This window comes from Falco rusticolus, chromosome 7, assembly GCF_015220075.1.
Source record: "Falco rusticolus isolate bFalRus1 chromosome 7, bFalRus1.pri, whole genome shotgun sequence".
In the NCBI taxonomy this organism is placed as follows: Eukaryota; Metazoa; Chordata; class Aves; order Falconiformes; family Falconidae; genus Falco; species Falco rusticolus.
Window position 1 is genome coordinate 3,410,598 of NC_051193.1, and position 16,236 is coordinate 3,426,833.

The window sequence follows — 16,236 nt, forward strand, 5'->3', positions numbered from 1 at the left end:
TCGCAATCCTGGGTCTTGCACAGGAGTAGCCTCCTGTGTATGGCACGGTCGGCTGTAGCAGCAAGGAAGGGTCTGTGGCTGCAAGGGGGTCACGCCGCTGTCCTGTTTTGTCAGCTGTGTCCTTTTAGGTAGCAGCGTAATAGATGTTGTTGCACGTTCCTGGTTCGGCTTCAGCCGAGCTTGCCAGCCAGGTTTAAAGCAAGCTGGCTTACCAGGTTCTGACTCCTGGTGTCTGTGCAGGAGGGATTTTCCACCAGGTAAACATCAAGGGGAGGATGGCACAGCCCCTTTCCAGTTCAAAATGCACCTGGAAGATCTGCCCTCACTGTAAGCGAGGGTCCGCTGCCACAGCACAGTGGGATCCTGCCACACCAGATATTTACGGGGCCACTGATTGGCACCGATTTACCAAGGTTTAGCGTCTGGCTTGTAATTTTGTATAATTCATTACGACAAATATAAATGAAAGTGCTCAAGCACTTGAATGCCCACTGCTTTGCAAACTAATTAATGGCATTACCAGATGAGATAAGCAGCAGAATATTTATGGTGCAGATCTGCAGCATGGGCTGTGCAGGAGGGCGAAAGCAAGCAAATGGCATGAAAGCCGGCAGGTCTCTGGGTGGAAGGTGTCAGAGTTCTGCAAACCAGATAAAACGTTTTCTTCCAGCTCACCTGGTACCGAGCCATGTTCAGTGGCTTTGAAAGGAAGGTGCCGAGGAAATTTCTAGCATTGCCTGTGATCACCATTAATTGTTTTCTGAGGGCATTTATCTATCCGGGCAGTTACAACTGGAGCTATGAGGACAATATTCCCTGCAGCAGAGGAGTTTCTGGTTTAGATTCCGTCTTCACGGGAGTAAAGCCTGAAAGGTTTCAAATTCTCCACAAAGGAGAAATTTTAAAATGTGGGTCTTTCAAAAACCCCTCTTTTTTAAAGTTCACATATGTTTTTGTGGTGGGGGATTTTTTTGCTGGGAATGCAGTGTATTTTTAGCATAGAGTGCATGCGAGGATAAAGGAGCAAAGTTCTTTGAAAAACAAACACCGAAGAGGGGATTTGGATACCTCTGGAAACTTTCTTTTCTCTTTTTGTTATGTTTTTCCGCAAATGAAATTTTCTTCAAACCAGTTTGGTTTGGAAGATATTTTATTGTTGGGTAGGCTTCAGGCTGTGGCCCGGAGGAGGGGTCTGCTGCCTCACTCGGTGCGGGAGGTTGGCGTTTGGGCTGTGCGGGGCCGTGGTGCCAGTGGCGCGATGGACGAGTGCCCAGTGATGCTGGGGCGAGGCGTCGGTGGGGGGGTGAACCCTCTCTTTTATTCTGCTCTGGTGTCTGTGTCATGCCACCTCCTGGGACCTGCTGTTACCCCACGGGTGAGGATGCTGGGATGTGCTTTCAGGTGATCACATCTCCTGCCCCTTGGTGGAAGGGCCTATGAGAGACCCCCAAGTCCATGCTGTGTTGTAGGGGAGGGCGGGCAGGACATGGGGTGCCCTGGCTGGAACTGCACGGTGGGGGGCATAGACAAAGTGAGATCCCGGCTGAGGAGCTGAGCAGGTGTGGAGGTCTGGAGCTGATCCATCCCTGACCTCGAGGCTGTGTGCCCAGGGCTGGGAAGGGCCTGCGCTGAGTGAGGGCTCTCCATCACACGTCAGTCAGGCAGTGGGTTCACTCTGTGGATCCAGCCTTGAGTTGGATTTGCAGACCCGTACTCCGGTGCCGTTCTTAACCAGCAACCCTCTGGGTCTCGGATGAGAGCCAACGTGGTGCTGAGTCAAGTGGTAGCGCTGTGTGAAACCCTTGACTTGAAACTCAGAAGCTCTCTGGAGCTGTGAGTCTTTTTTTTTCCCCAAAGCCTAGGCTGCCTTTGTGAACACAGAGCCTATAGCTGGAGATTTTCTTCCCTAGCTCTGCAGCCTCTGCCAGCGATGGGTGTAACATTTATTGTCTGTGCTGTCAGGGGGCAGAGGAGGCTCGAGGAAGCATTTTGTACCCTGATGCAAGGCTGAGGACGAGCGGTCAGTGGGTGGGCATGTGTGGCCGTGGTTTCCCAGTGGGATGGGAGAAGGCTTGTGGAAACGGTCCCCACCAGCACTTCAGGGAAAGTTTTTCTTCCATCTCCCTGAAATGCGTCTGGCCCCGGTCCTGCTGGTTTCCCTGCACAGCGAAGGAGGGCATGGGAAGGCCACATGTCTTCTCAGCACCAGCAGCACAAAGAGTAGCAGGTGTCGAGCTGAAACAAAGCTCAGTCACTGAGAGCACCCTGTCCCTGGCACCCATCCCTGAGACACTGGAATAGCTGGAGGGTAGCGGAGCTGGAGGTACTTGGGTGCTTCGGGGATGCCTGCCCTCGCAGTGTGTTGGGTGCTGGCAGCTCTGGCTCTCTCGGGTGCCCCGCTGATGAAGCCATCCCTGGCAGCAGGAGAGGTTGGGCAGCTTCCTGGTGCAGCAGCATGGGCCACGGGATCCGTCTGTGCCTGTCCCGGCACAGGGAGCTCACCTGGGCAGAGCTCCCGGTACCCTCAGAAAGGGCTGCTACGGGTGAGCCAGGGACAGACAGCATCTCGCTCTGCCGGGGGGACTGGACAGGTGCCTGCTGCTGGTCCCTCTGCAGAAGAAGGTGGGATGGCCCTGCCAGAGCAGCCAGGCATTTGCCCAGATCTTCTCCTCTGGCGTTAGATGCGAGTGCCTTTGCTGGGTGCTGCCATCCCAGCCCCTATGGTGAGCAACATGTGCCCCCTGGGACCCCCTGGCTCTTTCCAGCAAGGGCCAGGGGAGCCGCAGATGATGGGTTCTCCTCCTGGGCACGTCTGTTAGGTGCCCAGCTGGCCGGGGTTATCTGGCCCATGGGCTCTAGGTGAGTGGGAGCAGCAGCAGAGGACCCACAAGTGGCTTTGAACATGGTCCCAAACTGAGGCAGGCAGGGAAGGGCTCAGAGCAGCGTGTGGCTCCAGTCACGGTGGCAGGAGGGGATGGATCCTGCCTGCAGAGCAGCTTCCGGCCAGGGCAAGCAGGGTGTCCATGGACACCCTGAGCAGGGCTGCCCACAGCCTGGGCACCCTGTGCTCCACTCTGGGCATGCAGGGCATTGGGGCAAGGATGCTCCTGCACAGGGTGCGGGGCGGCCGCCCACCCGCTGGAGCCCAGCACAGAGGCAGCAAAGCAAAATCAGCAGGTTGGTATGACAGGGCTGCCTAGAGACAGCGAGTGATCCCCGTGCCGCACGGAAATCCTGCGTTAACCGTGCATCCAGCCGCAGCTGAGCCGGTGCAAAACATGCTTTGCACAGGCGGGTAACGCGCTTCTTGTCTTCTAGAAAAGTCTGTTTTTTCTTCGGGGTATCTGTCTGAGTGTGCTGCTGCCTGATCGCTGTCTTTCTGATTATTCACATGATGCGTATTCAAAGGACAGGATCATGTGGTGTGATCTGTGTGACTGATGGCAACGGAGCGATTACAGCTGAGGCTGAGCGCAGGACACCTTGCCTCTGTGGGAGCGGGCTTTGTCATAGGATGAAAAACTATTCCCCAGATTTGTCATATAAATCCAAACAAGGCAAGTTTGGGAAAACATAGCCTTCTTACAGATGTTCCGTGAACAAAGGAGCTAAAGTCATGTAATGAACTGTTCCCCCAGCATTACGCACGGTGTGAGCGGGCAGGGGTGCTGGGCAGGATGCAGCCGGGAGCCGTGGCTGAGGTTGTGCTCGTCGCTGTTGCCAAGGGCTGGTCCGTGCTGGGCAAACCCATGTTTGCAGGACTCGTGACCCAAGCAAGGTGCATACATTAAACATGCTCATCCACCGCTGGTGGTTGGGGCTGTGGGTTTTATAAACATCTACAAATGTTTTTCCAAAAGGCTGAGATCCCCCATAGCCAAGAGCTGCCTTTTGCACGTCATCGCGAGTGCAAAGCACGTGGCCCTGCACAGCCCCGGAGGTTGTGAACAGTGGCAAGGAACATCGGGGTATCACGTGCTCAGCAGTAAATACCTGTCTGTCCCGAGCCCCAGCACAGTGTCAAACACCTTCCTGAGGTTTTCCATATTCGGAGTTCAGTTTAGCATCAATGTGTCAGGAATTTGAGCTCCAGCTTCCACAGTGCACAGCTAGGGGTGTGAGCAGCAGCCCCCTCTGAGGCAGCGGGAATTGTGCCAGAGGAGCTGTTGGTTGTTGGGCTGTTGAGAATAAGTGGGTCTGTGCATCCAAACCCTTGAGTTGTAGTAAAACAGGTATTGGAATATTTTGGTTGCTAAAGATCGCGAGTCAGTACTGGTTAGTTTGTGATAAAGCAAAATAGCTGACAGCATTTTTACTTGTAAAACAAAAAATGTGAAAAAAGAAAATGGTATTGAAAAGTTTAAAAGGACATTTTTCAATATAGTTTTGTTTTTTTATGTATGGACCACCTCTGATTAAGAGATCTCTTGGCTTAAGATGTTTGGCTCTTCCCGTCAGCTTAATTAGCCTTGATTCGCTCAATTGGGTCTTTGCCATGACAGCTGGCCTGTTGGATTGTCCTGTTGGATTTTTAAAAACTTCAATATTTTTTCCCTGGACTTGTGTACTTTTAGCCAGGCTTTCCGCAATGAGCTGAACGTGGCAGTAACTCAGCCTTCATACCAGCAGTGCAGAATTTATGTGCAATCTGATTTTTTTGAACTTAAATCACAATTTGTAAACCTAAACCTGAAATACTCAGAAATTTGCAGATTATCCTACTGATTCTTGTCTTTTAAACGTGATGCGTCTGTCACCTTTCACACATTCTCACCCAACAGATTCATGAAGTCTGCTAAAGAAGCAGAAAGGACAGAGACCTTCCCCCAGCCCAGCCCTGCTGGCTCAGCAGCCTCAGATACACTTTCTCAGCTGCGCACACACTTTTTGCAGATTTATTGCAAATAAGAAGGCGCAGTCATTATGGCAATGGTCATACTCATATATAAAGTCTGGCCAAGGTATGAATGTCTGGTACACCCAGGGTTAGGACTTTGGTGTAATGCTTGTTTCTTTATTAATTACTGTATAGAGGGATGCCAAGGCTGTATTTCCAAGCTGTTTGGGGGCGAGGGGGCTGCTGATGGTGCCAGTACCACGCAGGCATTGCTGATACCACGTAGGCATCGCCTGTGCCACGCAGGCTTGCCTGCATGCCTGTCTGCCAGCATCGCTGGATGATGTGCCAGAGAGGGGAAAATTTGATTTGATTTTATGGTTTTTTTTACAAATGTTTCTGCTCAAGACTTAGGGTGGGATTCACATGGGGTGAAGCCCCCCTGCTGCAGGAGGTCCCCTGCCTGCTCATGGGCGTGGGGCTTCAAAGCCCATCCAACATGGCTGATGCTTAGCCCCAGTGCCTGTGCATGAGCAACCTTACAGTCCATCCTGAAGCAGAGGAGAGAAATTGCAACCTCTGGGATTTTTTCTTATTTTCAGCAAGCAAATGAGCTGCCTGACCACCCATCTCCTCCTCTGCATCCCAGGTCCTGTCTTCCCAGAGCAGATGGTATGTAGGTCAGGGAAGTTAAAAGCTGCCATTGCTGGCTGTGGATTTTTAGACTCATCCATCCAGAGCAGGAAAATTCTCCTCCCTTGCCCTTTATGTCAGCTGCAATAACCATCAGCTTCATGAACAGGCGGCCGCATACCTATCTGCTATGGGTGGATGGAGGGCAGGCGGGTCCCCGGCACGGCGGGGAGCATCCCCATTACAGAGGGATGGCGAGGGGCATCTGCCGTGGGGTGGAAAGGCCCCTGTGATGGCACAACAAAACCACTTTGTACAGGAAAGGGCGATGGTCACCGCTTCTTCACAGGTGGCATTGCTGGGGGTGTTTCTGCCTTCATCCCCCTGCTCTTGCACAGGCCCCTTCAGCAGACCCAGGCACCGGCAGTGAGCACCGTGGCTCTGCAGGACAAGCGCCTGGCCACATCGGTTGTGGCATCCAGAGCAGTCTGGCAAGTTGCTCAGGCTAAAAAACGCCCTGCCTCAAATTCTGAAAAATGCTGGAATACGTTGGTTTTTTGTTTTCGAAATAACACATTGTTTTAAAGCCTATTTGAATTTCTTTATCTGCTGACTTAAGAGAAAGTAAGAAGCAAAGTAAAACCTTTCAGGAGCTTAGCTGGACCAGCAGCAGCACATTGGCTTGTGGCAGGCCTGGCTCTGCTTCACCCTTCTCTGCCTTTACTCTGATAAACTGGAAAATTTGCTGTTTCATCCCCGGAGCCGTGGTGTCGGTGCCACCCAAGGCTCCTGTGGCACCAGCCCTTTGCTCCCTCTGGCCCCTGAGCCAGCAGCTGGGCACTGGTGGGGTCTGCATGGGCAGAGGGGGATGGCACAGGCCATCCGGGTGTTGGGGAACCGAAGCCCTGGCGCATGGGGAGCGGGAGGTCTGGGCAGCGCTCCCCAGGGAGCAGTGGGGACACGGCGGGGATGCCGGTGCTGCTGCTGGCGTGCTGTGCCGGGAGCCCTGTGGGGAGCCCAGCTCCCTGTGGCTGCGGAGCCCCTGGGGAGCTCACCAGCTTCCCTTAAACATCGCTGCAGAAGCAGCACGTGGCATCTTGTTGTGGCTGTGGGACATGGGGATCTGTGTCCCAGCGAGACCCCAGTGTGGGAACCCCCCAAAGCACTACGGCAAACGCGCTCTCTGTAATCATCTTGTTGGCTTTTATTGAGGATGTGGAGGATGGAGGAGCGAGCATCGCAGCCGCGGTGGGTAGGAATGGGCATCAGAGGGACACAGGCAGGGAAGTGGGCAGAGTCCTGCATCTTGGGCTGTGCAGGGTCCTGCATCTTGGGATTGCCGGGGACCCACATCCTGCAGCGCACAGGGACCCGTGTCCTGGGTGGCAGGAACCACGTCGGGGGGTGCGCACACAGGAGGTTTTGCTGCTGCGGCACTGGGAGTGGCAGGGGGCAGAGCTGTCACTGCGCTAACGGTGCCAGCCCAGGGACAGCAGACATGCGGGAGGACATTTCTGGGGAGATAGTCCCTGCACATTAATCACTCGGGTAGTCTCCTTCATTAATTCGAAGTCATTTGTTGAGGTTCTGGAAGCAGAAATAGCTCCTGAGCAGCATTCTGCTATTGTACTCTGAGCAAAAATAGCCAAGCTGGCGCTGGGGATCTTTAGCAGGAAAAGTGACAGAGGGAGCGGAGTTTGGGGAGTGGGCTTGGGGGGCTGGGGCTGTGGTGGGTGCTGGGCCAGGTCCCTCCCGGCTGGGCCACCCTTGAGCAGAGCCCTGGGGACACACTGGCTGGGGCACCCCAAGAGCAACCGCTGGCAATGGGCTTTGAGCTGCTGGCTGCTGTGGGGATCCCGGAGACCCCTGCCCATGCTGGCATTGCCTGGCCCTGTCCTGCCTGCACCTCTCAAGCTGCGAGTGCCTGACGCTGTGCACAACAGTACTGGGTGTCCAGGTATGGGACTTTGCTGAACTACCTGCTGGAGCTGAAGTTCTCCGTGCCTTGGGCTGCCTCCCATCGAATTACTGCGAAATGTTGGGGTTACGTGCTTCTGAGGCTGAGGCTGAAGCAAAAGACATTGTTTGCCTCCACTGAGGAACATTTGCATAACCCTGGGAGCCTGGGCAGCTCGGGGTCTGCGGGATGAATTCAGCTCCTGGTGCTGCTGGGGGTGCACCACCTTCCCCCTGTGAAAAGCTGGAGCAAATAGATTGCATCTGCTGTTTGCCAGGAAGCAGAGTGAGAGGTGGTTTAAGAGGGGTCAGTGCCTCCGTGGCTGTGAGTTCGTGTGGTCTTCAAATGAGCAAAAGATGGGTGTGAGAAGCAGCAAATGGAAGCTGCTGGGTACTTGGTGCCCTGCGCTGGGCAGGGGTGGCCCAGCAGCTGGAACTGCCCCAGAGAAGCTGGGCATGGGTGATGCTGGAGGCAGGGGCCAATCCTGCCGCCCCCTGCTCTGGTCCTGTCTGTGGGTCTGTCCCATGGCTCGGCCATGCCCCCAAGCCACAGCCCCCACCACAGTGAGCAGCGCTGGAAACGCTCCCGGGCTGTCAGGTTGGATGTGTCACTGTGATAACAGAGAAGGATCGTAATTTAGGCGGAGATAAAAGGTGGTGGGAGTTTTATTATTCAAATATAAAACAACTTCCTCCTTTTAAGCACGCTGCACTTCCTGGGTATTGTATGGGGATAAATTGGATTGACACGGGGAGCTGCCGTGTGTGTGCTCACAGGAACCAGCTTTTACTTGCGCGTGGAGCAGCGGTTGGGACCAAACTGTCCCGGCCATGGCCCCGCAGCAGCTGCCAGAGCTGCCTCTGGCCACGGTGGGAACATTTCAGCCCCACATCATCCAGCTCCGCTGCTGACACCATTGAAACTGTCATTTGCAAAACCTTGCTGGGTTTAAGTTAGATGAGCCAGGAGCCATCTGGCAGAGCAATTTGGGTGCTGCTGTTGGAGGTGCCTCCGTGGGCAAAGCAGGAGAGGCGGCGTGGGCAGGATGGGTGCCTGTCCCGCGTCCCTGCCCTGCTCCCTGCCACCCTGATTTTAAAATGTGACAAGTCCTGAAGCTGTATGAGGTGCTGCTTTCCTGGAGGGCCCTGGTGAGGGTCAGGCATGATGCCTGTGGGTGCAGGGCTCTGAACAGGTCTGTTCGCCCATGGGAGCACACACGGGTGCTGCATCATCCCCAAGGCACCCGCAACGCCTGGGAAGGGTGGTCCAGGGCTCGCTGTCCCACCCCCAGGGACTGGTTTGGGGGAGCCACGGAGGCATCGCCCCATGTTCCAGGTCCATGGGGACTCAGCTGAGCACTGGCTGGTGGCAGCGGTGGACTGTGGCATGCTGAATGTACAGTTTGTCCCCGCAACACCGGGTGCTCACGGGGGCACTGGGACTGAGAAGGGGCTTTCCCACCCCTCAAGTCCCTGTGGCCAGGACACTGGGGCTGGCGGGGCGAGTGCTTGGCAGTGCCCTGGCACGGCTGGTGATATTCCTGAGTCGGTGTTTTAAGGGGGAGGATTTCCAGACTTGCCAATCTGATGAGCTCTTTTTAATGCTGTTTGCAGGGGAAGGGATGTAAGAGAGATGGGCATAAAGCAGAGGTGCGTAACTACCACAGTTTTAGAGACCAAAAATTTCTGGTGAATTTTCTATCGGAGATATCTTGCTGCCAGTAAAAGCCTTCGGAGGTGGGAGGGAGAAGGGGGGTGAGAAGCGAAGGACTGTGGAGCTGCTGCAGCTCCAGATGTGTTGCACAGACAGAGACAAGCAGCAGCCCAGCTGCCAGGAGCTCTCGCCAGCCTGGCTATGGTGGGTCAGGGAAGTGGGGGAGATGGATGATGGCATGTTTTACCATGGAGATGACTCCACAAGGAGAAAAGTTGTCTGTAGGATCAGCAATAAAAAGATATTCCGGGTAAAGGATCCTGGGCAGAGATAAAAGGGATGCAATAGACGCATCTTGAACAGGGTCACAGCAACAAGCAGTTGCCCCCCAAAAGGCAATAGAGCTATTTCTAAAGGAGGGCTCTGGCATGGCCCCAGGGCAGTGTAGGGTCCCCGCCACACCCCAACCCCCCACCCTCCTCCTCTGCAGGACCCCAGTGGGCTGGGTGAGCTCAGAGGGTGTTCCTCAGGCTGTCACCCGATGAGAGACGAGCCTTAGGTGAGCATGGTACTAGGTCAGGGAGCTGGGTCTCCATCCGTCTGTGCTGCCTGCATTGGCATCACCTGGGAACGGTGACTGGCTTCATCTCAGCTCCCTGCATCCCAGTTTCACTGAAAGCATCCTGCATCCATCTCCTTAACACCCCTGGGCTTGATTAGGGATGGGCAGGGGAGAAGAGATAAAGATGCCTGGGGAGGACGAGGACAGGGGAGAGCTGGGAGGGGTAGGGATGGGAGATGTAGCCCTATTTTGGGGCAGCATGGTGAGCAGTACCCCTGCTGTTCAACACAGAGGCAGTGATGGTGCTGGGCCACCCGGCTGTGCTGGATGAGTGCTAGCCTTGCCCCTGTGCAACACCCCACTGCCCATTCCTGCCTGCAGACCGGCATAGGGGCAGGTTCCCATGGGAGCTCCTGCCTGTGTTGTGGTGCCTGTCTGCATTTTCATGGCATGCCAGGGTCTGTGGTTGCAGCCGGCTCCTGCCTGCCATTCCGGGGAGCAGGGGTGCATGCCAGGGAGCAAGCGGCGGGTTGGGTTTGGTTGTTATTTTTTTTGCCAAGATACCTGTTAATTCAGATCCCTCATTAAACCTAACAGAGGAGCAGATAATGTCAGGATGAGCTTTTTCTAGTGGGTTTCATTTTAGCCCAGTTATTCTGGGCAGTATCCGGCATTGCAGCGTGGTACCTGTTTCCTAGGAGACTGCAGGAAAGCACAGGAGCAGCACAAACTCCAGCCGACGCGGGCTGCCACCGCACACAATTAGCACAAATACTGTAAATGTCAAGGGAGGCTAAATATAGCCCTGCGCTGAGCCCTGGTACACCGTTGCCCATTAGAGCCTCCTGGCTCGAGCGATGCGAGCACGTGGGACCAGGGCTCTGCTCAGCATCAAGCCCCAGGCAGCAGCAGGGCTTCATTTCGCTGCCTGAGGATGCTCACTGCCTGCACAGGCAGGGATGCAGGCAGCATCCAGCTAAACATCCTTGCTCCTTTCCCGGGGTTAGGATTGTCCCCGAGGTGATTGCTGCAGGATCAGGCCGGCAGCCCCCTGGGCTTTGCTGGTTTGAGGTTTAGCTGAAGCCGGGTGTTTGCCCAGCGGGATTTCCCCTCGGAGCATTTCTCTGCCCTGCCCTCGCCCATGGCACAGCTGCGCTGCCTCAATGGCAAGGGGCAGCTCTTCCCTGAGTGCTGAGGGCAGCACATCTCAGCTGTGCTCCTGGTGTTTGAAAATGTGGTTTTTTTAAAAAAATTAAGCAACTTGTGGTGGATCATAAAGCGCTTTTCTAATGGCCCTGTCAAGTAAGGGGTAACCTTGCCCTGTGTTTGCTCCCACAGCATTATTTTACTGTTAATTTCAACCATGAGAACCAGAAGACCCTGGAGCTGAGGACCGAGGATGCCAAGGACTGTGACGAGTGGGTGGCAGCCATCGCTCACGCCAGGTACCACCCTCCGCCAGCACAGCCCGGGGGTGAGGGGTGTCGAAGGGGCAGCTGTGCCCAAGGGCAGCTGCAGGGAGCTGCAGGCAGGGAGCTGTTGAGCTGGGCACGGCCGGCGGGCAGAGCAAAGCGCTTTTAGTCACCAGCTCTGTGTTGGGGACCCTTGTGCTGAGAAGCAGGCTGCATTTGGATGTCCCTGCTTGCCCATCCGCATCCCCATCCCCGTCCCCATCCCTATCCCCATCCCCATCCCCATCCCACGTGGGGTGGCCACCCCAGCAGGCTGGCACTGCCTGTCCCAGCCTGGTGGCAGAGGGATGCCCGATTCACCGACAGGTTCAAAGACTGTTGGGAAGGGTTTTGTCTGGAATAGCAAAAACAGTCAGAGAGAGATTTTTCCAAGCTTGTGTTTCTGTGGCTTGGGAATGCTGGCACATCCCACCTGCCCAGGGGAGCCAGCATGGCACAGCCACGTGTCTGGTGAAGGAGGGTGCCAGGCTGGCAGCGAGGAGTGGGAGGCGGTGAGTGTTGTATGCAGGAGATCAGAGAAATATCTGCTGCAGCACCTTAACGAGAGCAGGTGCTCATAAGAGCTTGTGTCACAAACGTCCTTGTTGTTAAACTTTTGGGACCTGGTAGGTGAGAGGGGCTTGGCCATGGGTGTTTTGTGGGTGGTTTTTTGTCTCCTACCGTTTCCTTAAAATTTGCATTGTCTTTTCTGTTTGCACCCTCGCGGGGAACCCGATTCCTCTCCAAATCAGTCAGTTCTGAGTAGCAGCATCCCAAACTGCAAGAACTGCCTCCTGGTTCACTCACCCTGTGGGTACCCTGAGCCAGAGGGGCAAGGGCAGCATGTAGGACCCAAGAAGGTGAACAACCCCCCCAGCAAACCACAGCGTGCAGACACTTCATTTTATGTGCACATCCCGGGGGGAACGTATGGCAGTGGGACCACAGGAGGAGGGATAGTCATGGCCTTGTCTGCCTGCAGCTACAGGAACCTGGCGACGGAGCACGAGGCGCTGATGCAGAAGTACCTCCATCTCCTGCAGATTGTGGAAACGGAGAAGACCGTTGCCAAGCAACTCCGCCAGCAGATCGAGGACGGGGAGATCGAGATTGAGCGCCTGAAGGCCGAGGTGAAGAGCCCGGCATTGCCCCGTGGATGCACTGCCACTCACTGGGGTGACCCACGGGCTGCGGGCGGCATCACCGCGCTGGCAGGAACTGGGGGATGTCGCGGCTGCTGTATTTATACTTGTTTTCATGACACCAGGCTGGCCCTTCCCTTGCAGAGAGGGGTGAGGGCATCGCCTCTGTTGGAGGTTTCTCTTGCAGGAGCTGTGCAGCGGGCGGCTGTGGCTATGCCGCCCTGATATCTGGGTAGGGGTGGACACTCCTTATCTCACCAATTTGCCGTCCTTATTTTCAGCCTCGATACTTTGATTAGACGCCCTCAGCGTGCTGCATGCTTGGTGGTAACATCTGCCAGGTGGTGCAAAGTGAAAGGAGCCGCTGAAAAAGGGAAGGAGCCTGTGCCAGGTGCAAGCTGCATAACCTGAGCACAGCAGGGAATTTACATGCACGGTGCTATAAACAAAAGGGACGCTGCAGTAAGAAGTTCAGTGGGAGTGGCCCCTAAAACCTGCTGCCCGTAGCTTGTCCCAGAAGCTCTCACAGCAGTTTGCTGCTCAGTAGTTTGCAGCATTGGGCTGTCGGAAGGGTGACACGACGCGGGTTGCGGCAGACAAAGCAACAAAATGCAAAAATGACTCAGCAGGCGGTGCCGAGGGAAGCTGGCATCTCTGAGGCACCCAGGAGGCAGATGCTTGGAGGTGTGGGTATGCCCTGCGCTGCCTGGCCCCCCCATTGCAGGGCTGCAGCCAGCCCGAGGTACCCTCTCACCGCCTGGGCGGTGGTGCTGCTGGTGCAGGCGAGTGGGGGGCACCCCAGGGCCAGTGCTGGCCCCGTCCTCGTGCCTGGCAGGGAGAGTCAGGCAGCGGCTTCATGGTGGAGGCAGCTGGGAGCATGTCCTACTGCCTGCTGGGCTGAGACATTGACCCTGAATCAGTCAAAATCTCAACATTGCCACGGAGGAGGCAGCTGGAGAGGCAGTGAGGGTGAGAGCGGTACGGCACATCCTTATGGTGGCCTTTTCCTGAAATGTGGAATTTTCGAGTTAAAAAGCGCAGGTTAGTTGTCCCTGACCATGAGTCAGGGCATGCTGAAGGCTGCTTTTTGTCTTGGAGGAGGGGACAGCTGTTTTGGCACTGCTGGATTTGTGCTCTCCAACAGAACAGGATCAGCCTCAAACAGCCTCAGCTGCAGCCCGCGGCCCCGGCTGGGTGGGGGGTTTCCCCTGGGACCCTGGTCTGGCACTGGCTGGGAGCTCCCCCGGCCCGGTCCAGCCTCCAGGTCAGGGAAAGCTCTGCTCCCCTGGGAGTGCGGCCAGCGTAAGGGGCAGGGGAGGTGAGCGGTGGCAGCGGGGCCATGAGCACCTGATGAGCCTTCGGTCAGGGGCGGTGGGAGATGTGGTGTGAACCCCAAAATTAGCGGAGGGGTCGGGATCAGAGGTGGTGGACAGAGCTGCAGCCCGTCCCCCGTGACCAGGTACATTTGATTTTACCTTGCAGTGGTTTGTTGGGTTTTTTTTACTCTTCCACAGGCTTTGAAGCAGAGATCAAATGATCAGCTTCTACTTTAATGTGCAAATTTGGCTCACTCAATTTAAAAAAAAACAGAAACCAAAATAAAACCATGGCACCGGCAAACGCACTTCATGGGTCCTGGCTGAGATGTGCCCAGAGCCGGTGCAGGGAATGGCTTCGGTGCTGTCAAACACTTAAATGCAGAGGGTGTGCAGGGGATGTTTGCTGACTTGAGGCTCCATAGGAAAGCACGGGGAGAGGAAAAAATTATTTTCTAAAATCTAACCCCATGCAATGACATGGGGTGAAACCAGTAGAGCTGTGAGTGAGCTGCATTGGTGCCTGTGAGGCTGCGGCCACTTGCTCCAGCGTGTTCCTGCTCCTGCTGAGGCTGGCGGTGCTGGGGGGGCTCTGTAGGAGAGTGGGGGTGCTGGGGGGCTGCCACAGCACCAGGGAGCCTCTCCGGCTTGCACCAGTGGGGTCAGCTGGATCGGGCTCATCCGCAGCCCTACACCAGGTGCCAGCCCCATGTTCTGCCTCCCGGCAGTGAGAAGTTTTGGGGAGATGCCTCCATGCCGAATGCTGGGGGGGTCAGGTCTCTGGGAGAGCTCGGCGCTGGGAGGTGGCTGTTGAGCTTTGTGACCGCACCGACCCACAGCATTTTTAGCTTCTTAGGGCATGAAAACACACAGCTCCTCATCACAGTTTGGATTTTGTGGCAGTCATCCCCCCTTCCCGAGCTGTGACCATGTGACAGAAGTAGCTTCTGCCCCATCCGCCTCCCCAGCAGCTCTCTGCTCATCCTTTGCTTTCCCTTCTAACAGCCCAGACACCAAAAAACCCAACATGCACTTGCCATGTACCGCAGTTACTGCTGCTGGCACTTCCCAGCATCACTGGGAAGCAGAGTCTCCAACTGAAAAAGATCTCAACCCAAACCTTCCTTTTTTCCTCTCTCTCCAAAATGTGACCTTTTTTCCCCCAAGAAAGTCCTCTTTGAAAGTTTTCTTACTTGGGTTATTTTCTATAAAATCAAGATTCAAATCACATTTTTACCAATTTTCATTTTCTGGATGGTGCATTTTCTGTTTTCCTTTCCTGTAGCTTTTTAAAGGGTTGTGGCCGTGGGGGCAGGGACACGGCAGTGAGGAGAGGAGTGAGAAAAAGTACAGGCGAGAAACAGTAAAAATTCAAATGCTTGGAAGCTAACGTGATTCTATCCAATCTGTGTTGGAAAGCTGGGACTGGGTGAGAGTTTGTCCTCGTCTGCAAGTTTTAGGGTGCAAATGACTTGAGATTTTTCTTCCGTTTTCTCTCCAACTTGTTTTTTAATGACTCGCCTGCGAGGCTTTCTTGGGAAAGAGGCATGCAGTTTGCATTGGGTACCCAGTGGGATTTCCAGGTCCCTGTCTCTGTGGTGTGTTCAGTGAGTGCGGGGGATGCCAGGGAGGTGGCAGCGCCCTGACAGCTCTGCAGCATCTCTTTATCTGCTTCATCTACCCATCTCACACTAAGAACCAGCACCTGTGTGTCAGTAGTTAAGCTGGATGGATGTGCCATTCCTCGGCACTGCGCGGCAGCAGGGTGCCCTTGGCTCCCGGGAGATGCCAGGCTGTGCTGGGGTGGCCGCTCACGCCCTGCCTGTGCCCACAGATTGCCTCCCTGCTCAAGGACCATGAGCGCATCCAGGCTGGCCAGACCAGTGCGCCCAGTGACGACGACAGTGACATCAAGAAAATCAAGAAGGTGGGTGGCGGCGGGTGAGCGGTGTAGGGTCTGGTGCTCATGGTGGGGTCCCGGTGCTCGTGGCGGCATGACAGACACACTCTGTGTGGGGCTGGTAGAGCAGCTGGCCTGGGTGAGCTAGCTGAGGAGGTGCCTCTGCTAATGGGTTTTTCTTAGGAGGGAAATGTGTTTTGCAAACCTGGAGACCCTTCTGCTCGTTGTGTTTGCTCCGTGGGGCACTCCCCGCTCTCTCCGGGGGAGTGGGGCATCCCTGCCCATGCTGGCTTGCGCACAAACAGCGCCTCTTACATCTGGCTCCTCCCACAGCTGTGGTTATGCCTTTTATTTTTGCAAAGAAAAAGCCACTGCCCCAACAGCTTTCCTGCAGGGAGCAGCAGACCCCATGAAGAAATCGGCTCCAAATACAGCGCTCTTGGGGAGAAGAAGCCACGCTTATCAGGAGATGCAGCTTGCTGTGCACCACACTCCCACAGGCGAGCCCAGCACCACATGGTGCCACGGAGGGGACCAGCACTGCCACTGCTCAGGAGCAGGTCCTGCCCTTACCCGATCCCTGGGAAAGCCTCTGCTAGCCCTGGGCACCTGCTGCCCTGTGCAGGGGACACGGGGTTGAACCCTGTGGATCCCTGTTTCTTGTAGGAGTCTTCCATGTGTCTCTCTCTAAAAGGGAAAAGAGGACACTGTCTGCAGTTAGAAAGTGCATTTAGATGAGTTCTCGTTTGTTTCCCAGCCGGAAGGATTCAGAGCAGCATCAGTAG

At 55.4% G+C, this 16,236-nt stretch overlaps 1 protein-coding gene across 4 annotated transcripts in view; it reads left to right on the forward strand.

Annotated features, from left to right (window-relative positions):
* RASGRF1 (Ras protein specific guanine nucleotide releasing factor 1) overlaps positions 1–16,236 on the forward strand; it is a 41,882-nt gene that overhangs the window by 2,332 nt on the left and 23,314 nt on the right. For all 4 annotated transcript variants that reach the window (XM_037395826.1, XM_037395825.1, XM_037395827.1 and 1 more), the window contains exons 2-4: positions 10,981–11,087; positions 12,076–12,223; positions 15,386–15,478. In XM_037395826.1, coding sequence (XP_037251723.1) covers positions 10,981–11,087; positions 12,076–12,223; positions 15,386–15,478 — 348 coding nt within the window. The remainder of the gene's footprint in view (positions 1–10,980; positions 11,088–12,075; positions 12,224–15,385; positions 15,479–16,236) is intronic.